A 23,989-nucleotide genomic window follows, 5' to 3' on the forward strand; every position below is an offset into this window, starting at 1 on the left:
AAAACCCCTAATCAAATCCAAAAGATATTTATGAAAAACACCACAAGAAACATCAATGTTTCTGAAGAATCATTTCATCCACACCTTTACAGGAGAAAGAAACAACCGGCGAGCTTTTCTTCAAAAGTAAAGTTACGCGTTTCAAGGAATTCAACTGAAATGAAAACTCGTGAAGTCAAAACTCAACTCCAAACATGAAAAATGAGGTTGTACCAACAAAGTGACAAATGGAAAAAAGATGAAAAGTGAATAGTGTCCAAAGAATGAAAATATAGAAATGACTCGGTCCTTAAAGGAAGTTATCAATACAAAGGAAAGAGTCTTGGAAATCATTTCCGAGCACTCGAGACGACGCTAAGTGATGAGTAACCGAACTCAAAAAAGAAAATTCAATGAAAAAAAAAAAATTATCCGTAAAATTTCAGAAAAAGGAAAGGAAGGAAAATGACTGGGTCATTACAAACCTTATTATTATGATATTACCATATTGGTATTTAATTATTTAAAAAGTGTTTTGTTTTTTTTCCTACTTTGATGGAAAATATAAATTAGGTTACAATAGAAACAAGTTTTCTCTCTACCGTTATAAAGTGCATATCCCATTAATTATATATGTACATTTATGAAATAATACGTATAAAGTTTTATATGTGCAAAATGCTAAGAGGGATAAACCAGTTTCACGCTTTGGCTATTATCCGGAATTACAATTTTGCACGTTGTTCGTTCTGCAGAAATGATTTCAATGTTTAGCTTGATCTCTATTAGGTTTGCTATCATGAATCGAGGTATTTTTAATTAATTATTTATTTATGCATTATAGATATGTAAAAATAATGATTTTCAATTTCTTAAGATTATGATTTGTGTTTAATGTTCTCACACAAAAATTATAGTATGTTTATTTGTGATTAATGTTTGACATGAATAATTATAGTTACATGTGGTATTAAAGCATATGATTTAGGAACTCATTATTTTTCTCTAGTGCTGCATTAATAATATTAAATATCATGATGATAATTGTAACGGTCCAAAATTTCAAAACCTGGAGCGTTAGCGAGTAACCCGATTCCTAAAATGGAAGCCGAAGGGTAAAATAGTCATAACGACAAATGAGTTATCATACAATGTCCCAAAAATGCATATACATTAATACAATGCAATATTAGGTGTTTTCGATCAAGAAGGAGTGATAGAGAATGAACACAGAACAAGGAAGCAGTAAATAGAGAATTGCCAAGCACTAGTCGACGTGTTAAGGTTCACACGTCAACTGAAAGGTCTAACTCGGTCGGCGTGAAGGTCATTTTATGTCGACCGAAAGCTGTGAGTCCCGAAAATGTGTACTATGCCACAGTAAAAATGAGATACCAATCGACATGAAATCCTTACACGTTGATCGAAACTCTGCTGTCAGCTACAGTAAGGTCCTGAAATCTGCAAAAAAGACTTGGGTTACCCTTGGCTCGATTCTAAACATGCAAATAGGCTTTAAATGTAAAATAAAACCTATTCTAAAATCGGTACAAGACATGGTAAGTGAATCGATAATGAGAGTGTGTAAACTCAAACACAAGTATTCATTTAAGCATGTGTCATACATTGAAGATGAAATGGCCTTAAGGCCTCGAATTTAAAACTAAGCCTCGTCAAACATGGTATTGAAGTGAAGATCCAACATGTGTGTGTGTGTTAAGGCAACATGTAAAAACATACTTTAAACATTTAAAGTATAAGACATTCCTAGCTCAATTTAGGTGAAAATCTCAAATGATGATAAAATGAAACCGCTCCAAAGATGACGCAACTTCGGGGTTACGTTGGGGACGACAAAGGCAATAATTAATCCTTTTGCAGCACCTCCAAAATCTAAACTCGAGCTCAAACAAAAAACAAAAAAATAATCCAAATGGAAAACCAATTGGATAAAAAAGCAAAGCCTTACCAAGACCAACATATCTCTCTTCTATGGCAAGAGGTGAATCACAAAGAAAGGCTCTCATATAGAGGAGATAAGAACTAAATCTAGAAAAAGAAAAAGGAAGAAGAAGAAAGAAATGGCTGCTGATATCTCTCTCTCATCCCTCACTTTTATACTAGGTCAAGAAAAGTCAAAAAGTCAACAAATGAGCCCTACAGGACCTTAAAAAGCAAAAATCGTCAAAACGCGCTCAAACGGATAAAACCTATGAAAGTAAAAATACCGGTATCGAAAATAATGAATAACAAAATTAACGGCATCGAAAAATAATCCCGAGTTGAAAACTCCGTCCGGAACCACACAGTGACCTCCCGAGTCATCCCTCACTTTTATACTAGGTCAAGAAAAGTCAAAAAGTCAACAAATGGACCCTACATGACCCTAAAAAGCAAAAATCATCAAAACACGCTCAAACAGACAAAACCTATTAAAGTAAAAATACCGGTATCGAAAATAATGAATAACAAAATTAACGGCATCGAAAAATAATCCCGAGTTGAAAACTCCGTCCGGACCCACACAGTGACCTCCCTAGTTGAAAAATAACAAAATGTTAAGATTTAAAATTATAATAAGTGGGTTGGCCAAGTCTGGAGAAATTTCGGTAAAATTTGACAAAGTCTCTAACAATCAAAGTCAGAATTCGACGAGATTCTAATGAAGTTCTGGTGGTTAGACTCGAGATTTCAAAGAGGTTCCGATGAAGGTTTGACAACAGAAGTAGGAAATCCAATTAGTTTTCTGGTAACAGTTTATCTGGTAACAACATGGAATTTTAGAAAGTCCACTTAGGTAATGTTTCCAACTTTTACATATATATATTGATGTACAAGTTTGAATATAATTTCTAAAATTATATTTTATTTTTAACAATAAATACAATACATGATTCGTAAATAGTGTCACTCTATGAACATACAGATTATTAAATATGACTTAATTGAATCTCAAAAGTAATGCAATTATTTTTATATTCTGATTGCATTTAGAAGAGACTTTACTTTCAAAAAACGATCCCGCACCTCTAAACCTAAATTTAAAATTATATATAATATCTTATTAGGATTTTAAAAATATTATTATTTATCACACTTTTAAATTTTTGTGATGATCTGCTCTAACAATTGTATATACTGTCATTTTTGTGATAGGCTCCAATGGTTTGGACTTTGGAGTAGCAAAAAGGGGCAGTTACGTAAAGACAAAAGGCCACACCACATACAGTAATATGAACAAGAAGGCAAGCCTAGAAGGTATGTCACACATGTCATTATGCCTCTCAGGTCCTTTTGACAAGTAGGAGGGAAGGTGTTGCTTTGCAAGCAACAGATTATTTTGTGTGTCAACCAGGGATTCCCTGCGGGGACCGTAACCGCCCCATTTATAACAACTTTGAAAATTATCTGGTTTATTTGGGTTAAAATAAGTTTTATTAATGAAAATCTTCTCGTCTCGTCCTGTCCGGTTATAATATGTAAATTATTAAATTATTATTATTTTATTAATATATATAATTAGTTTTAAAAATTTTATATCACATTCACTCATTTTTTTAACCGATCTAAAGAACGACGGAACTCTATAAATTAAAAACGCTCGTACTCTTAAATTTTGTGTTAAATTATTGATAGTTTGTTTTTTATTAATTTTTTTAATAATTATATAATTATATTTGAAAAAAAAAATTTAAAAATGAGAGAATTTTTGGAACTAAATTGACGCGTAATCACAGGGGTAAAAAAATTAAACGAGATGAGATAGAGTGAAAAGACCTCCGCTTAGATAGTTTTGAACAAAAGGAGGACAGGAGTTTCTAAACGAGAGAAGGTGTACCCGCTCAAAACCGTCCCCTAACCATCCCTAGTATACCCCCAAAAGATTCATGAGACTTTTTAAGTTACAAAAATCTGAGGATGCCATAAAAACTTGAAGAAATTGCCTCGTATTGCCAGTGTTCAACCCTGATAGATTGGACCATCAACTTCAAGAGTCGCCATAAAACTGCCACCTGTTCCTATGCACCATGCTGTACCTAATCTACGGAAATGGTCACAAAGTATTAAACGGAGAGGTAACTTGCACCGGCACCCTCCAAGTTTGAATTAAAGATAAATAACTATAATTTAAATACTTTTAGGACAATAACAATCTTTAAATTTGGTAAATTAAATAATAACACCCTTAAATCTAGATAAAAGTATCTTATTGTCATTTGACTTATGAATTGACTTATTTAAATCTTGAATTTATTATTTTAACCTTCTCAAAGTATTTTAATTTTGTCCATTAGAATGTTTGTGAACAAGTTACATCCTACATTTTACACGATATCAAATTAATTATAATTTGTCGACAAAAAGCACTATGTTCTCAAAATGAACAAGTGATATTACTCTTCAAAGAGGAATAAACAATTGCATTGGTTAGATGCAAATTTTATTAATTTATAGAATTATTAAATATTAAATTGACATTGAGAAGTGATGGAGAAGATAATAACATCATCATTTTGACACAACTTTCAGTCCACATGTTTAATAGCAAAAATCAAATCCGTAACAAACCCAAAAACCATATAAAAAATAGGCAATTAATATTTTCGTGAATATGTAACATTACTTATAGCAGTATGTAATATATACTAATTATAATAATATTATAAGTTTATTCTAAAGTTTAGCTATATGAGTTTCTTGCCAAGAAAAAAACAAAAAAATACTACCTACAATTAGGTGGTTCTAAGTCTTTAGTTATTACCAATAAATAAATTAAAAAAAAAAAATCTTTAGTTATTGTTCAATTATTATAGATAATTTAGGACTTATGAGAGTTTATTAACAAATAAATATCACATAATCCTGAATAATCAAAAGAGTGTGGATATATTGTCTCCCCAAGGTCAATGATCATAATTATCAAAATAAAATTGTAGTGTGAAGATTAATTTTGTTCATTAAAATGCTCTGAGAAGGTTAAAATAGTAAATTTATAATTTAAATAAGTCAATTCATAAGTCAAAGGCAATAATGTATTTTTACCTTGATTTGGTATGTCATTGTTGAATTTACCAAACTTGGAGGGTGAGATTGTTCAAAAAGTACCTAAATTGTAGCCACCTGACTTTAACCCAAAGGGGTTTACAAAGTATGTGTATACATAATATATAGAGAGAGAGAGAGAGAGAGAGAGGATTGCCAATATAATCATATAAATACACATATGTAGCCTCCTTGTCTGGAGGGCTTTAACTGATGGAGGCAGAGTTTGTCAGTAACACAACAGGGCAAGTATTCACTACAAGGTCAAAATGATTTGATAGTTCAAAGGACTCGAGAATTAGCAATACTTGGCAGCTCTGAGTACATCCTTCTAAAAATTGAAAATTGGCAATGAAATTTAACAGGCAGTGAAAATACCAAAATGAACTGGTAGCGGCAATCAGAGAAAGTGGGGCTACACCACACTAACCATTAAATATGAGATTCAAAAAGGCAAAAAGCATAGGGCAGCCAAACTTAACAAAGCAAGCTCCAAATATTTCCGATGACAAGCTCCTATTGAACCCCATTTATCCTTTCCAAATACAATAGTTTAGGGCCCAAAAAAGAGGGAAAAGAATTATCTGCAGGAAACTGAAAAGTTTGAGCCAGTAAAAGGAAAATGTTATTCTTTACAAAACAAAAAGACAAAGCAAAAAATAAAAAAGAACAAAAACAAAACAAAAAGAAAAAAACAAAAGGCAAAAGGGGGACCACAGCAAAAAGGATACAAATTGTAGAACAGCCTAAAAATTAAGCTATGTTTTCGAGTTTGTATAAAAAAACAAATTACCAAACAGCATCAGCAAAGAGTCCTTATTTAATCAAAAGACGGGAGCATCATCAACAGTCCCATATTTATTACGCATTTTTTTTTTTTTTTTAATTAAAGGTGCGACAGCATAGCTGTCTAAACTCTTGAAAGAGGTCATTCAAATGCATTACTATTTTCAAAGAAGTCCCACAAATTTTTATTTAGAACACTCAACTCACTTCTAGAAATAAATTTAAGAGCGAGCATAACGTACACAGATACGCCGCTGAATGGGGCTCCTACAGGAAGGACATTCCTTCATTCCTTGCTTCTCATGGAGCTCATTGCACGTTGTGCAGACCACCTGATGGGCACATGGGAGAAAAACTATAGACATCTCCTCTGAAAGGCACATCACACACTCCCGTTCCCGTTTCACACCTCCAGTTGCTGAATGGTCATGGAAATTTGATAACATTCTGGAGGTATAAGGCATCTGGGACTCCTTGGGATGTGGAGCATTTCTGATATCTGTCAATCTGCTAGCATAACTTCCATCAATCCCTCTTCTTAGAGCAGCTATTTTCGAGGAGTCAGTCTTCAATCTCAATTGGGAAATTTCTTTCTCTAGCTTCTCAATATCATCTTTGTACCTTTGCAGATTGTTTTCAGCTTTCATTTTGATCATATCCTCCTTTGATTTTGCTGAAGCTTCGATTTGTTCTCTTTCTTTTCTTATTGAACTGGCCTGAGTAATTAATTCTTCCTTTGCCTTCTCTTCCTGCTTCCATCTAGCCTGTGATAATTTACGTTTCCAATGAGAAGGAACCCAGTTGGGCAGCTAGGAAACATGGGCATAAAGTGAGAATGGCAGAAATGCAAATGTTGGGATGCATGTTCAGCAAGACAAGAAAGGATAGAATTAGAAAATGAACACATTCACCAATTGGAGATAAAATTAGAGAATATCGACTAAGATGTTTTGGATGTGTGCAAAGAAGACCATTAAGTTGCCAGTTAGGAAGAGTGATGTGGTCTACACTAAGAGGGTAATACTAGGTAAATGGGAAGACCAAAACGTGGGTAGAGATTTAATCTGTGTGTGTAACGTGGGTAGAGTTAATAAGGAATGATATGATAACATGTGGTTTGACTGAGGCTACGACCTTAGATAGAGTGGAATGGAAAAACAGGATTCAAGTAGAACCCAAGTAGCAGAAAAAGATTTTGTTTGTTGTTGCTGTTTTACTAAGAAAGAACCCAGTAGTAAAACCCATAATTTTAGGGGTTGAACAGTGTGCTTCTGTGACAGCAGGAAGCATTCACACTTTCTTCTATTAATTTAAAATTTTAATTTACTTTCTTACACTTCAAAGTTTGTCTCAAATTCTTAATAAAAAATGTCCCTAAATCTCAAATCATACGTCCTGTATTTCAAAAATCCACTTCTAATACATATTTTTAGTTTCCTTTATACAGTATTTAAATATATGCTTCTATTCATATTTCAAGGTTTCATTTCGCAGATATTTTCTCATCACCAACTACTGAAGACATCTTGAAATCATTTTAAAGCACAAGGTAAATAATGTACATCGCATTAGTAGTCTGGATGCGCATTGGAACAAAATGAACATTAAAGAAGAACTGTTTTAGTAAAGCCTAAAATATACCAAGTATTTTGAAGTAATTAAACCTAACCAAATAAATTCAGAAAAAAATTACTAACAAACAAAACACATGGCAAGGCAACAGAATTGGTATCTTTGCTACTACATGACCGTTACTCTTTTAGTGAGAAAGACATTGAAGGTATGTCATGATTATCAGGAAAAAGAAAGTGTCTGGTCAATATTTGACTCACTTCTTATGAAGAACATGCATGTATATCAATTATCACACGCACATGTATATCATCTAAATGTTCCATCTCAAATAAACTCAAAAAAGGCTTAAATCCCATAACTTCAGGTGGACTACATGAATAATTTCCATCATCTAACTCTATCTAGGGGGGATGTTCATCATGTATCATTTTTATCTTTGAAACGTCCCTCGCGTACTTATTGTACATTTTATGTGCCATATAGAAATGGAATACCAGAGGATCATAGGTTCAATTGAGAAAACTCCTACGCAGAAATCAACCTGAGTGGCCCTTCTTCACTGCCTTTAAATTCCTTCCCTGGAGTGCTGCTAAATAACTGATTGTCCAAAGTATGAAACAAATCAAAGTATTTTTAAAAGAGCCTCTCAGGAAAATATGTTGGATCCATTCACTGCACGCGTCATATAATTGTTTGACTGACCCAGTAATTATGAAAGCAATCGTGTTTACCTTTAATCTGTTTGAATGCAAACTGTAAATCATATTGAAAAGACAACTTAAATTATTTCCGTAAATAATTTAATAAATAAACAAATGTAGAATCCAATTTGGAATGAGCATACCTCAAGTTGATCTTGGAGATCTTTAGCTTGTTCCAGTTCTTGTTGCAGCTTTGACAACTTATGTTTTTCAGCTACAAGCTCCTCCTGAAACAAAGCCTTTTGCTTTTCCCATGACTGAAACTTCATCAGTGTCCTTTTCTCTCTCTTCGATACCTCCTGACAGCTTGCAGCTGACTCCGACGCTCGTAATTTAGCAGCCTCCATCTCTTGCCTCAATGCAGCATTCTCCACCTCAAGCCTCCGAACAGCAGAATTGGCATGCTCCACCTGTCCACTAGCCTTGAACAAGGCATTCTCCATCTCAGAGAGCTTCTTCATGGTGTTCTCCTCTAAAGTTTGCTTCTCTTTCTTGAGCCTCTCTACTTCTTCCTTCTCTTGTTTCAGTGTCTTAAGCTCAGCCTTGTCTTTGCTCAGCCTACGAGCAGCCTGCATAACCTTCTGATTCGCCCACTCTGTCCACTCTTGTAGCTGATTTTGCAGCTCCTGTACCCTTGGAACTAACTTCAAAATCATTTCATCCTTGTTGTCCCGTGGGACCCACTGCCCCAGGGACTTGTCATCTGGTAACCCAGCGTAACTACATTTTGAAGCCTCAGGTTTACTAGTGACAGGCATCGGAACAGCACTGCTTTTTGTAGGAAGTGAAAGAGAAAGCTCAGTATCAGCAGCTGATAATGCAGGTGGGGCATTGACTGTAGGTAATGTATATGGAACAATGGTTTTAGGTAAGGTAGAAACAGATTTAACAGGCCCAATATATGTTGTCAGATTACTGTTTCCATTATCCTGAGGCAATTCAACTCCAATCGCCCTACTTATCTTCAAGGAGGCACTTTTTACACAAACACCAGTAGAGTCTGAAACAGACTTTGATTTCTTATCCAAAATTAACCCATTAAAAAGTTTTCCTGCTCTAGTACTCTTAGAACCATATGTGCGGTAGTTTTTCTCCACATGAAGCGACTTCTGTCGAGGTATATATTCTCTCCTATTAATACCAGAAATCTTTCTACTGGCCCCAAACCTCTCTTCATGGGCAGGAGATGGGGATGTTCCTGCAACACCAAAGGATTTATCGATGGTATCTGGTACAGAGTTCAAATTCTCTTTCTCTGAGACAAGTCCATCCTGAACAATGGAACTTTTTTGACTTCTCAAGTTTGGAACAGCTGCTATGGTGGGTGTCTCTAATTGAGAATTATGTGCACAAGAAATTGAATCCATGGTAGCTGTCTCAGATTGACAATTATGTGCACAAGGAATTGAAGGATTTGGTTTACATGGATTTGGAAAATTGAGTTCAGAACTTTTAGCCTCAGTTTTCATCTGGGAGTGCACAGAAAAAGTGGAACTCCCATTTGGAGCCCCATCACCAAATACGTTGCTCAGGGGATCAGCATCCATTGCACAAGCATGTGACACATTCATGTCACATATCAACAAGCACCACATTGCATCCCCAGTGCTGAAAAAAGGTCTAACCTCTCGAAGAACACAAACCAACTCTGCTAATACATATTTCTGCATCTGTTGTAGATCCTCAAAGTAGTGCTCCCTTGAAGGATCGATCTCTTGGCCATTTCTAAGAAATGCTAAAGTATTGTCCACTATATTTGACACGGTGTCTTTGCACCCATAACAAAGACCAGATCTTAAAACAGCCTTTATTGCAACCTCTTCACTGTAACCACAAGCAACTATTTTTTTTATTGCACTTTTGAAAATTGTTTGCAAGTTGCTTAAAACAAGTTCTTCAAGCTGGGATTCTGTAAGATCACTCCAATTAGCGTCATAGAACTCATCTTTTGCTTCTATTTCATCTCTAGACCGGCTTGGTCCTAACTCAGATGACCCTACGGCACTAGACAATCCAAGGTCAAGTTTCAAGGCATCACAATGGTCTTGGACCTGTTGTTTAATGCTACACATGTCGCACCCACTCGGATGTCCATGATTTGGGGTGATTTCAAACTTCCCAGCCGAGAATTCATAACTCGAGCATTCATTCTGAGGCAAAGTAAGAATCTTATTTGGATCACCGAGAGGTGGATCAGCCCGAAACTTTCTCTTATTCCTACTTACTTTTTCTTGGAGCGAGATAGCAGATGAAAGTTGACTAGTACTACTACTGCCACTGGCCTTAGCAACCATTGAAGCCATTCTAAGCTGCACAATAGAATATCCTTCAATACCTCACCAAAATTTGTTGACAATATCTGATAAATCAAGAGAAACAAATCTCTCTGTGTGCGTGTGCGTGTGCGTGTGCGTGTCTCAATAAATGTGAATGTATACAACACTAATAACCCAATTGTTCCATGTAATCAAGACAATTAAAATTAAAAAGAAGGTTCAGATTTTCATCCTTAAGAGTATCCAAAACCAGCTCATAAATTCCAGCCACTTATAGTGGATACAAATAACCATTTGATCCCCGTAATTGATCATTCCATTAAAACAACACTTATAAATCATACCTTGTTTTCTCAGGTATTGGAATCTATGAACTTAATCAAAATTTCTGCATCAAAAAACAAAATTATTAATAAAAAAAGGGATACCCAGAAATGAAAATTCAATAACGGATACATTTTATTTTTCCAATGAATCAGACTACCTATCAGGATCAAAATCAATACACAGATAAGAAAAAACCAAACAAATATACCAACAAATATGCAATTAAAGTGTCTATATATAGATATATGTACATAGAAGATCCAAAATAAAAGTGAGGAATTCGAGATTTCATGAAAATCGTTCAATCGAGACTTACCCGATTTGAGCTACGTCTGAGCAATCAAAGGTAGGATAAATCTCAGAGAATCGGAGAAGCTGGAGACAATCGATACTTCTTCTCGCTTTATATTCTTTCTGCTTAGAGCATTGAACGTCTCTCCTCTCTCTCTCTCTCTCTCTCTATTCTCTCTCTAATTTTGGAGAATTTTATTTATATTTTGGGTGTCAACCAGACCATTTAACCATGGTTACCTATGTATGCATTTTGGGTTTGATCAGGGTTAAAAAAGGGGTATAAGAGGCAATTTGGATAAACACTAGTACATATTTTCTATTATAATTGCTCATTCCAAATAAAATATCGTAAATCAGTACTTATTTATGAAAAATCATTATTTTTTGATAATCTGTGAAATTTTCACAATATTACAAATAGTCATAAGTTATACAAGAGCTTTTGAAAAAATAAAAATAAAAAAAAATAAAAAATAAGGGGGCCAGAGAGAGCAGGAGAAAGTTGTTATTTTTCCTCAACTATAAGTCATGGAAGGTAAAACTTGACAAAATAGATTTTACCTTTTAAAATCATATAAATAAATTTATACAATATTAGCATTACATAGGCTGTTTCGAAAACTACACTTGACCTTTAAGTCACAATAAAACAATTTTACGTAATGTTTAAGTCACAATAAAACAATTTTATTATTGCGTCAAGACTCATCCTCAACATAAGGTAACGTCCATTGTCAAAGCCACGATTTTATTATTTCGTCAAATTATATATAAATTAATAAATTTATCCCAAGGACATTTTTAATAGTAATTCTTCTACATTATCCAAGTATGTTGCTTTAACCTAAGATGATGTGCTAAATTAAGTAGTAAAAATCTTAAAACTTTAAATGCTAACGTTTTTAGGTGATAATAAAAAATTGAGATTCCTTTTTATATCTTTTCAAATTTTAAGCATTCATAGTTAGGGATAAGTTAAAGGGTAGTGTGATCTTGGGGGCTAAAAAAAAATACTGTGGCGCTCCACCCATTCTTTCCTTAAATTGAAATTACAAAATTAGCCCCAATCAAAACATGTCTATCATCTCACTCCTCTTTGCTCTCCTTCTAAACATCTTCACCAAACCCTAATATTTCCTTCATTTTGTGGCCTCCTACCAAACTCTAGCATTTCCTTACTTTTATGGAGCCCTAATTAGATACATTTAGTTTTAATCTTAATAGAATTCTCTTTTTATTTTATTTTATTTTTTCAATTTGCCAATTCTATGAACGTTGCAATTTTATAAGACCCTTGAAACTTTGTATTATTCTATGATTGGCTTCTCATTTGTCTTGTATGTATATGAGTGGAATATTGTAAAAGTATCAACAATTATATGAACAACAATGGAGCTGATTTGACATTCAAATTTCTAAAAAGGAAGAAGATAGAAAAATGAAAATTAAAGTGAGAAGTAGAGAGAGGAATCCGATTTTAACAAGTTAAATATTTTCAACAAGGCAAAGTCAAAAAGTTGCAATATTTATAGTATGCTCCTTAATAATTGAAATGATTCGAGAGTGTGAAGAGGAATCGGACCCATTAGCGAAAAAAATGGGTTGCAAAGATTTTTGATGAAAGATACGACGAGAAAAGAAGAGAAGTGAGAGGTCTTGAATCTCCTTAAAGCCTAAACAGGGGCATTTTAGGTATTTTATTTTATTAAAAATATTAGTGGAGTGTTAGAGTACAATTTTGGAACTCCAATACCACCACCCTAATTGAAATCATTATCACTTTAAATTTATGCCATTTTAAGTGAAATTTATCTTTTTAAGTTATATTCAATTATGTTATCAACACACTTTTGAAGTAAATAAGTACTTAATTCGTTCTAAATTAAATGTTGAATTGAATTATAAAAAAGAATCTAAATGAGGATTAACTTATTTCTTGATAAATATATGGGAAGACTCACAATGAAGGATAGGTTCTATTAAGGAGAGAATCGACATGTTCTGGAACGGCGGTGTTTCCTACAGTACAACAAGAATGACATCACTTCATATGACACTGGTGTGGTGCCGATTGAGGATTCTTCGATAATTAAGTCAGTGATCTAAAGGAGTAGTAGAGTACTGTATTTAATGACAACAATATTTTTTTCACTTACGTCATTTATTAGCCAACCTCGTATTTATTGCAATACTAGTGATCTGAGTCGATTGAGAATATGAGGCTTATCTCCTTTAACAAATCTTTGAATGGGTTGATCATCTCTACCCACCAACAAACTAATAAGGTCAAAACCATCTCCATCTCCATCTCCATCTCCATCTCCTGGGAGTTAGGATTTAAAACAAATATCATCCTTATCTTAGTTAGTCAACACAATCAGTCAATGCGGAAATAATATTCTATATCAGTTATCCCAATTTTCGAGTTTGCGACGAGCAAGGAAATACCAACTAATTGTCAACAACTTTTTTTATTATTTTATTACTTTATATATTTATTTATTTGATGATGAAGCCTGGATCAAGTTCCCAAGGTATAACTTTGTGCCTTGGGAACTCATTTTCTTGAGGTACAAGAACGATCTCGTTGGATTCCCACCAGCAAGGTTCCAAATATTATTTTTTAAAAGAACTTCCTTTCAGGAGTCCTATTGGGATTTGTTGGTCCCACCTTTGAATTAGGGTTTGTCCTTTTAAATATCAAAAAGCTGTTACAGGTCCAATTCTTAGAGCCTAAAGTGTTTCTGGTATACTTATGTATTACAAAGATTTACAGGGGTAATATTATCATTTTACATTTATGAGATATCACTTGAGATAGTTTAAGAAAACTACATTGTGTTGACAGTGCTCAATACAGGCAAATTAGGGTTTATAGGACTGGTTTAGAAGATGGTATTTGGTTACAGAAGGATTCAGGGGAAAAATGGCCTTTTTACTCATATATCACATCATTTTACACTTGCCTGGGATACTACATTGTATTGCATTGCTCAGAAATTCAGTTTGATCAAGTGTTTACAACTGTAGTTTCAAAATTCTGTATATATTGACAAGTGTCTCTTTTAGGGGTAATTTAGTCATTACAAATGTTGATCATCTGTGTGACACGTGTCATATGGTCCTAGTGTGAGAAAATGAGGCTTGGTATGTATTTCTAAGTGATTAAGCATGATATATATTGATAATATTCTTATATACACAAGTTGTCATTTGCATGTGCACTAGAGGACAAATGAGTGAGCTGGGCATTGTGGTCCTTTTACTGAGAATATTCTTTGGACAATCATTGGTAGATGGTGCCATGTGTATTTCCTCATTAGGGTAGGAATTTAAGGTCAAGGTTCACTATATATATCATATTATAGCATTGTGCCTCATTAAGCTTTGAGTGAGCACATTTGTGAGCATCAATGTGACCTATATTGTGAACATACTCGAGACACCAAAACAATAACCATTTCCTGATTTTTTGAGACCTAATTGTGAGCTGAATTCACCTTAGAAATGTGTATTTAGTGTATGAGTACTTGATGATGATGAAGATGCTTGGTTGTAACCGTTTTCTAGTGCAAGAAGGCCTGGTTTAAGTAGTCTAATTTGTTCCACCCATTTCCAGAGGTGCACAAGGTCTAAGGAAATTTTGGTTCACTTTTTTAAATTTGCAGAGTGCTTGGTTATGACCATTTTATTGTTATAGTTTCATTTGATATCTCAGACCTATGTATATGCCTATTTTATTGGTTTAACTTATTGATTTGAACTTATAATCATTATATCTTGCTGTGAGTTGCTCTATTATTATCTTAGCAAGTTTTTATGGATGAATCAAGTCTGTTGAAGTTGATCTCTACACAGAATTATGGTTATTTGAGATTTTGATCTTGCAAAACCTTAGTTCTTGAAGCTTGCTGTTATATAAGGCCTGTTTATGGACGGTGATTCTATATACATGCTATATTCATCTTGATTATCATCTGAGCATGTTTATATTGAAGATATAAAGCTGTAGAATTCATCTCTTGGTCTATGTAAATTCAAATTTCCAATTTTACCCTCAGACCATAGTTTTTGCAGAATGAAGACTGTGTGCTGTTAGTTGCTACTTTGAGCTGTGTTTTTCACTCCTTTCATTTGTAGAAGCTAAAGTAGAGTTGTTATTTATATCTTTTATGTATTTGGTGAGCTGTGAGAGCTCAGAGGGTCCAAACAGGGGTGCTTAGGACAGGGGGAGTGCTGTTGAGCACCAAATGGAGTTAGTGTGTGTGTAGAGGCTGTGAAATTAATGTTTCAACTTGTACAAGGGTGTGTGCAGAGTGTGAGACAGTTGAGTGTGTAACTACTTGCAAACAACTAGTGGATTTGCATCAGTTGAGGCCAAGAACCAAGGTTTTTGATCCTTACTGAGAGGCGTTTTCCTTGTAAAACATTTTTGCACTAGTTGATGGTTGTGAGGTTTTACAAATAGTTTTATTTGCCATTATATTGATTCTGAAAGTTAACTAAGTGTTAAAGAAGATTTTGAATAAGAACCAATTCACTCACCTCTTGGTTCATCAATTGGTATCAGAGCTTTGGTCTGCCTATTGAGTTTTTAACCAACTTGTAGAAGATCTTCTGCAATGGATAAAGGTCAAGTCACTAAAAAAGCACTTTCCAACTATGATGGAAGCTTTTCTAATGTCACAGTCTTATGATGTTTGGCGTGCCACAATGTTTGTTATTGTTGTTCTTAATCCATACAACCCCTCAGCTGATGATAATGAAACTTTAGAAAATGATGGCAAAGCAAAACAAGCTCTCGTCTGTGCTCTCAAGTAACAAGAGTTCACAAGGATTAAAAATTGTAAAACAACCAAACAAATGTGGGATTCTCACAAGGCTGCTCATGAAGGAAACAATGTGATAAAGGAGAATAAAATTCAGCTACTCAAGGTTTAATATGAAAGCTATAAAATGGAGGAAAGGTGTAATACCCCTAATTTTTTAGAATTTATTTAATTAATTGCATTTTTATTTAATTATGTTAGCTAATTGCGTATGTGTATTTTGTTTGAGTTAATGTGATGTGTTTATGTAATTGATTTGCTTTTAGATGTTTCATTGTGCTAGTTAAATGATTTGTTTATTTTATTTATTATTTATGGATTTGTGTTGTAGCACATGGACCAATTAGATGGGTCTTGGGCTATTTGAGTAAGATTCTAAATGAGTTGGATAGTGACTCATGGGGATTAGTAGTTATATATATAATGAGGTGTATATAATATTTATATTATTTTCATTAAAAATAATTATTTATTAAATTAGTTACGAAGTTTGAGTTTGTTAGATGTATGTTAAGTCTAGGATATATGTAGTATATATTTATCTATATATATACATATAGAGTAGATCTAGAAAGAGAAAAAGAGAAAGAAGAGAGAGAAAGAGAAAGACAGAGAATGAAGAAGAAGAAGAATAAGGAAGAAGGAGTTTAGCTTTCGATCCGAAAGTTTAAGGCAAGTTCTCTATTCTACACTTCTCCCATAGATCTGTGATCTATATTTCTCTAGTATAACTTTAGGAATGCTTAAAGGACTATTAAAATCTGAATCCATGTTTAAATTGATCTAGAACATAGGTTTTATGGGTTTATGTCCATAGTTGTTCTTGTTGCATTAATTAGTATATTTATGGCTTAGATCTGATTTTTAATGGATTTCTACATGCTATAATGATGTAATTTCATGCTTGCGTGTTGATGGGACTTAGTAACATGCTTTAGGACCCCTTAACGGAGAACAGAGCTTAAAATTGGGTTTCTTGGGTTGTTTCACAAAACAGTGCTCTAGCACACTTTTCTAAGAAATAGTTTTCGAGCACATAAAGGAGGGTGCTCAGGCACTATATGGGAATTTTGGATAAAAAGGCCTTCTTTGACCCCGAATTGATTATTTAAGGTCCTGAACACTAAATAGCGACTTAGGGATGAAGATTTGTAAATTTAAATAGGCTTAAATATAGCGATGCATATAATTTGAATTTATTTAATGATGAATTGGAGAATTTAATAATTTATTTTGTTTTAACAATTGAGATTAAATGTTTATCATAAGATATGTTTGGAGAACGCTTAATTGGCTGTAAATATAAAATAGCAACATGCTTAAAGTTCAGTTTATATGAGATAAATGATGTAAGAAGTTTAAATAAATTATAAGTTATTTATGTGATTTAATAACATGAAATTATATGTTATTTACTTTTATGATATTATATTATTTTAATCAATTGCATATCTATATTTTAGGATCTTGAACATAATATATATATATATGTTGGATTATTTGAGAACCATTGTAAATAAGTGGTTTTATGCCATGCCATTGTCAGGATATGGTTTTGTATTATATTACATTGATGAGCTGGCTAATTAGTTTAGACTTATTCTATGCCAAGCCATTCTTATGATATGGATGACATGCCATTGTTGGGATATGGCTATTATATTTTTTTTAATATAACTTCCAGCCTATTGTCAGGATATGGGTATGGTTGTTATTTGTTAACCATTGTCAGGATATGGTTAGTTATATCTATAATGATATTATGTGTACCATGATATAAGTTTGAGGTATTATGATTAGTGGTTAGTGGTTAGGATGGAGACGTATATTGCCAGTTAAGATGGGTAGCTAGGTGTGTGCCCTGGTAAAATGAGGACTTGTGACCACCTTTATATGCGATTTGCATGAGATACCTACTACACGGCTGAGTTTGCCTTAATCAAGTGAGAGTCTTTAGTGTGTGTATTTATATACTTATCAATTATGTAGCTATTGCATTAGTTAGCTATAGATGTGTGGTTTCTTCAGGTCTTTGTTTGGGTTGTCGTGAAAGGACGTCTTGTGGTTTTTGACCCACCATTGTTATATTTTTCAAGTCCTCGTTAGTAGCAATATTAGCAATTGTTCGTGCATATCAAAGACTTAGCATCATCACTCTTCCGGTGTCATCGACGTAGGAATCTATCTTTGGATTAGTGATTTCAGTTATTAGACATTTTTATTATTTTCAGTTATGGGATTAGGGATCCATATTTGAGTATTCCCGAGTTGTATTCTTTTGGAGGATTAATGGATTTTAGTCAGAGAATATTATTTTATTTATTTATTAGTTTTGCCTTTAGCGATATTATTTCTTTATTATTTATTCTTTTTGTATTCTGTGTTCGATTTAAAATATTAATTGTTCGATATTCCCTGGGTTTTGGGCTTGGACTTGATCAACCCACAACCTAGAAATCAGGGGGTATCATAAAAGGGAAGATGTCTTATAGTACTTATTCATGATCAATGAAATTGTCAACAATATGAAGGCCTTTGGAGAAAATGTAAAGGATTTTGAAGTATGCAAGAAGATTCTAAGGTCTACCTCCTTGGTTCAATGCAAAGGTTACCATTCTTGAAGACAAAGATCTCTCATAAATAAAGATTGATGATCTTTAAGCCTCACTCACTGCTTATGAGATGAGAATTAGAGTTCCCACTCAACAAAGAAGAGAAGCATCCCTTAAGGCCAAAGAAATGATTGAAAAAGCTGAACAAAAGTCTGAAGATGATGATGATATTGAACAAAACTGCTATGGTTCTGGCAAATTTGGTCACTATGTGGCTAACTATCCTAATTCAAAAGGTTAAAACCAGAAAAAAGGCTAAGATATTCAACAACAAAGGAAGATTTGAAAGAAAAACTCTTGTTTCTGATTGGGATACAACTTATGAGAAAGAAAAACTAGAAGAAATCCAAGAGGATGATTGCTTATTTATGGCTATACTTAAACCCCACAGGCTCAAAATGAAGAAAAAGAAGATAGTGATACTGAAGTTGAAGAAATACTTGAAGAATGTGAGAGGTTAGCTATGAAGTGTGATCAACAGAAATCTCAAATTAAGAAGCTAAGCACCGAGTTCAAAAATCCAAAGACTTAATCATCAAGTATATCAAGATGAAGCTCTCAACTCTATACTCTATTTATTTAACTATGAATTTCGTGTTGAAACTCAAAGGTAACAAGGAGATGTGGACTACCAAAAGGTGTAAGGATGAATTATCACAGGCTTTGGAAGAAAGTTCAATGAAGATGACTGAAATGGAAGAATTCCACCAAATAAATTGGCAAAACAGGCATTAGTTAAAAATGTGATATAACATCAAAGGAAAATCAAACTTACTCTATGTTTGTGAGGTCCTCTGGCCTAAGTATGAGATTCTTGACAGAACCTATACTACATTGAAGCTAAACATGTGTGATTTTGCTACTGCTACTATGAAGAAGGTCAAGTTCACTTCTATCTACATGAAGAAAACAGATCTCTTTCAGCCTAAAAAAACCAAGGACAAAATGTTATTTATTAAAAGCAAAATGATGTGGATTACCAAGAAGTTTAACTCAGTAAGTATGTTGGTTTACACAGCTTTCAAAGCTTGTAACTCCAATAACAAATGGTATGTTGACAATGGTTGTTCAAGGCATATAATAAGTGACATTTCTTCCTTGAAAAAAAAAATTTATAGTGGTAATGTGGTGTTTAGAGACAATAAAAAAGGCTAAATTTGTTGGTATTGGAACTGTGTGCAAATTTGATGAGCTACCTGAGATCACTAAAGTTTTATATGTTGAAGGACCCAAACATAACCTACTGAGTGTGAGTTAATTGTGTTGTACAGGCAAGAGAGTGTATTTTGATAGAGATAAGTGCAACTTAATTAACCTAAACTCAGACAATATTGTCTTCTCAGTTAACATGTGTTTTGGAAATGTTTATACTATATCTGAAGAAGCTTCACCAACTCAATGCAATTTCTCAGTTATTGATGAATGGATTTTGTGGTACAAGAGGCATGACCATGTTCACTCTAGGAATATTACAAGGATTCTAAAGTTCAAAGTTGTCAAGGGCTTACCTAAATTGAAATTCAAAAAGGATCACACCTGCAAATCCTGCCAACAAAGAAAGCAAATTAGAGTTTTATTCCCCTCTAAAAAAGTGAACACCTCAAGAGAACTTAATTTAATCTACATGAACCTCTGTGGTCATACTAAAACCATAAGTATTGGTTGAAACAAATACTTCATGCTCCTCATTGATGATTTTAATAGAATGACTTTGGTGTACTTTCTAGAAGAAAAGTCTAAGGCCATCACTCACTTCATAAAGTTTGTCAATCTTGTTGAAAATGAGAGGGGGTGTAATGTCAAGAACCTTAGATCAGATTTTGGCATTGAATTCACAATAAAAGAGTTTGAAAACTTCTGTGATGTGAGAGGAATCAAGAAGGAATTCTCAGTTGTGGCTACACCTTAACAAAATGGAATTGTGTAAAGGAATGATAGAACAGTTCAAGAAATAGGGAACACTATGCTACTTGAGAAGAGGTTGGCCAATGATGGTCTCCTTAAGTGTGTGTTAAAAAGAGTGCATAGTGGGCATCACATTTAAAATTTATAAACCACTAGACACTTATACTATGTAGTATGAAGTGAGAATGGATCGTCCTAAGAGATCAAGGGCATTTGGAATTAAACTTGGAATTAATAGATCAATTGATTGAAAAGAGGTTTTGGTTTGGTTTGATTAAGCTATGATTAACTAAATTAAACAATGCAAGAGAAAACAAGTTAAATTAAGTAGGGTTTGGACAATAAGAGAGAGGTCTTAGGGCATAGGAATTGCGATGCCCCTCGGATCCAAGACACGGGTTGATCAGGCCCAAGCCCAAACCCGAGGGAATATCAAACAATTAATATTTTAAAACGAACATAGAATATAAAAATGAAATAAGAAATAGAATAAAGCTGAAAGAATTATTAAATATAAAGTCCTCCAAAGTTAAAGATTAATAACATCCAACTCTCCAAAACCTCAAAGAGTACAACTCGGGAATCCATCTAGTGGACCCCTAAATCAAATCCTAACTGAACATAAAATAACTGGAACGAAAACCCAATCTAAAACATGGAATGAAATCCTACGTCGTCGGTAGAGTGAATGATAGTCTCTGCTCAACACGATCAAGCCTAAGACTGGAACTGTCCGATATCTGAAAAATATAAGAGTGGGTCAGGCCCATGAACAAGTTCTAATCTAACTGCAATTTATACAGTGACCCGATACACAGATACATCATAGATATCTCACAATATCTATCTAGTCCATAAATACATATATATCCATACTAAAGGACATTCACTGAACTACGAAGGGGTCTCAACCTGAATAGAAGGTAACATGCAAAAACGCACCCAAAGGTGGGCATGAATACCTAGACCTAACAGGGTACACGTCAACCTATCATAGCCAGCTACGCATCCACTGTATATATGCACCATAACCATCGAGCCTGAAACTCAAGCTCATCTCATGGTACCATAAGCATATATCTAAAGTTCGTTCTCAACCAGAGTATGACATTCAATTGTTCATTGATCTGACATACAATATATAATATAGTTAGTCACTCAACTTATTCAGTTGATATGACTTAACTACAAAAAACCAATCCAGGAAGTTATTAAACTTAGTCAGTTGATCTGACTTACATAATTAGGATTTAATATTTTACAATCTATTCCTTTATTCCAATAGGTTAGGTCTTAGCGTTTTGAGCTAAACCATCCCTAGTATTCTACCGTCCCATACCGGTGTATACAATCCACAACATCTATATTAACTACAGAACCTAATTAAAAATTCAGCAATCAAAGTCCAAAACCATAATCTAGTTCAAAACCATAATCCGGGTAATTGCAGAATAGTGTATAATATTTCAGCAATTAAAGTTTAAAAACCATAATCCAGTTAATTGCAGATTAATATATAATATTTCAACAATTAACATCCAAAACCATAATCCAGTTCAAAGTCAAAATCCAGATTATTGCAGAATAGTATGTAATATTTCAGCAATTTAAAACCCAAAGAATAATCTAGTTCTAAAACCATGTAAACTACAGAATGATAAAAAGTAGTTTAGCAACTAAAGTCCAAAGCATGCATAGGTCTAATCTGTTAAATAAAAGACCCTACTGTGCATCTAAAACAAGATTTTAACTCATGCTATAATCCTTTTAATCACTAATTTAAAATTAGGCAATTTAAATTCTTTATATCCGTAAACAGCATGCAAAGTTGTTTAATTTCATATTGTTCATTCTACTCACATAACTGTATAAACTATACACTAAGAGCTCTTAATAACACCTGTATGAAATGTTAAATACCCCAGTATACTTCCAGAACAGTTCAAAATACACAAATCATCCAAACAGTGCACCCAAACAAACCCCAAACGAATCAAAACATGGGAGCCTGCTTTCAGAACTTGGGAGCAGGCTCTGTAAAGCATAGAGCAGGCTCTGTAAAGCATAGAGCCGGCTCCATAACTCCTAAAGCCGGCTCTGAACTCCCTAAAGCCGGCTCTGAAGATGAGGGAGCCGGCTCCCTCTTCCATGGAGCCGGCTCTCTCCTTCTCTGAGAGCCCTGGTGCGTTTCCGACCGTCTGCTTCGACTCTGACTACTTCCAACCTTTTTGTTTGTTTTCAAAACTATCTCTAAGAGTCCTAAGTGTGTCTAGTATTATCCAGACCTTTGTTTATAACAGTAAGACCCAATAACAATGATTAAAACAGTATTGATTTGTTATGCTACAAAAAAATAGACTAAGAACTTTACACTTGCAAGAATTATTTCAGAAGAATTCAACACATACAGACAAGCAATATATCATGTACTAAGCATGCAAGATTAAGTTAATGTCCAATTAAACTCCTAGAGATTATCTAGGTATGCACAGAACACAGGCCAACAGGAGAGAGAAAGAAAAGAACTTGCCTGTGATTTCAGTTATGAAATCTCGGCGTCATCTCTAAGTTTCCAGCAATACTGATTACCATCAAGCCTCCTATTGTTCTGGTTTAATCAACAACAAAACCTCCTTGGTCCTCTCTGTTTTCCTCCTTAGTAGCCCTTACGATGCCTCTGTTCTCTCAATCTTCCCTCTGTTATGTCTCTGCCTTTATTGTGCCGTGAATAGGGTTCTAAAACCCTAGGCAGACGTATGGTATATATTTATAGACAATTATACCTAAGTCCAACTAAACCCTAAACTTAAACTTAATCGGCCCATAGAACAAAACCTAATTTATAAACTATGTCGGCTACTAATTAATAAAAAAACGTTAAATAATTAAAACATTTAATTCATTTAAATAAAATAAAATATACAATTAAACCAATACTCAAATTAAACTTGTAATTTCCTTAAATATAACAAATAACACAATTCCTTTAAACAAAACAATTCATTTAAATAATTCAACTCAACAGACAAATAAACAATTAAATAAATAAAAATGCAAGTAAACAAAAAAAAATGCAATTAAATACTTAATTAAAATACCAGAACTATCCTTTTAAAATTAGGGCTATTACATTCTTCCCCCCTAATAAAGGAATTCTGTCCTCGGAATTCGCTCTTACCTTCTTCAAATATTTCAGGAAACTGCGAGCGAATGACATCCTACCATTCCCAAGTAGACTCAGCCTTATTGTGATGACTCCATTAAACACGCACCAAATGGATAACCTTATTACGAAGGATTTGATCCCGATAGTCAATAATACGATACTGTGGCTCCAAATAAGTTGCATCCGGTTGCAACTCAATCTCCCCAACATCGATATGCTGATACCGATCCTCATCTCACAAAAATTTCCACAACATGGAAATATGAAACACATTGTGTATGCGATCCAAATTTTACGGAAGTGCCAACCGATAAGCGACAACTCCAACGCGATCCGTAATCATGAATGGACTGACAAATCGCGGAGACAACTTTCCTTTTTTCCTAAAGCGTATTACACCCTTCATAGGAAACACTTTGAGTAGAACCTGATCCCCAACCTGAAACTCCAAAGCACATGTGTGACGATCCACATAACTTTTCTGCCTACTCTGGGC

General features: G+C 34.0%; 1 protein-coding gene across 3 annotated transcripts; it reads right to left on the minus strand.

Moving 5' to 3' along the window:
* Positions 1 to 5,838: 5,838 nt before the first annotated feature.
* LOC132295112 (putative E3 ubiquitin-protein ligase RF298) lies at positions 5,839 to 11,149 on the minus strand. 3 transcript variants are annotated; one of them, XM_059793227.1, is made up of 4 exons: positions 11,004 to 11,149; positions 10,705 to 10,748; positions 8,228 to 10,393; positions 5,839 to 6,572 (listed from the first exon to the last, which is right to left on the minus strand). In XM_059793227.1, exons 3-4 carry the CDS (start codon positions 10,385 to 10,387, stop codon positions 6,030 to 6,032), a joined length of 2,703 nt encoding a protein of 900 aa, XP_059649210.1. In that variant the 5' UTR covers positions 10,388 to 10,393; positions 10,705 to 10,748; positions 11,004 to 11,149; the 3' UTR covers positions 5,839 to 6,029. The 3 variants fall into 3 exon arrangements, with proteins under 3 accessions (XP_059649210.1, XP_059649201.1, XP_059649218.1); XM_059793218.1 differs by having other exon boundaries at positions 5,839 to 6,617; XM_059793235.1 differs by lacking the exon at positions 5,839 to 6,572 and adding an exon at positions 6,624 to 8,136.
* Between the last annotated feature and the right edge of the window lie 12,840 nt (positions 11,150 to 23,989).

The sequence above is a fragment of the Cornus florida genome, unplaced genomic scaffold (assembly GCF_030987335.1).
Source record: "Cornus florida cultivar Cherokee Brave unplaced genomic scaffold, ASM3098733v1 CherokeeBrave_3.0.0_Hap2_Chr01, whole genome shotgun sequence".
Lineage (NCBI taxonomy): Eukaryota > Viridiplantae > Streptophyta > Magnoliopsida > Cornales > Cornaceae > Cornus > Cornus florida.

Excerpts from the sequence above, each read along its gene's own strand:
- LOC132295112 (XM_059793218.1), bottom strand. The coding sequence starts at position 10,387 with ATGGCTTCAATGGTTGCTAAGGCCAGTGGCAGTAGTAGTACTAGTCAA. Across the intron at positions 6,618-8,227 it reads ATCTCCAAGATCAACTTGAG|CTGCCCAACTGGGTTCCTTC; the intron begins GTATGCTCATTC and ends CATGTTTCCTAG.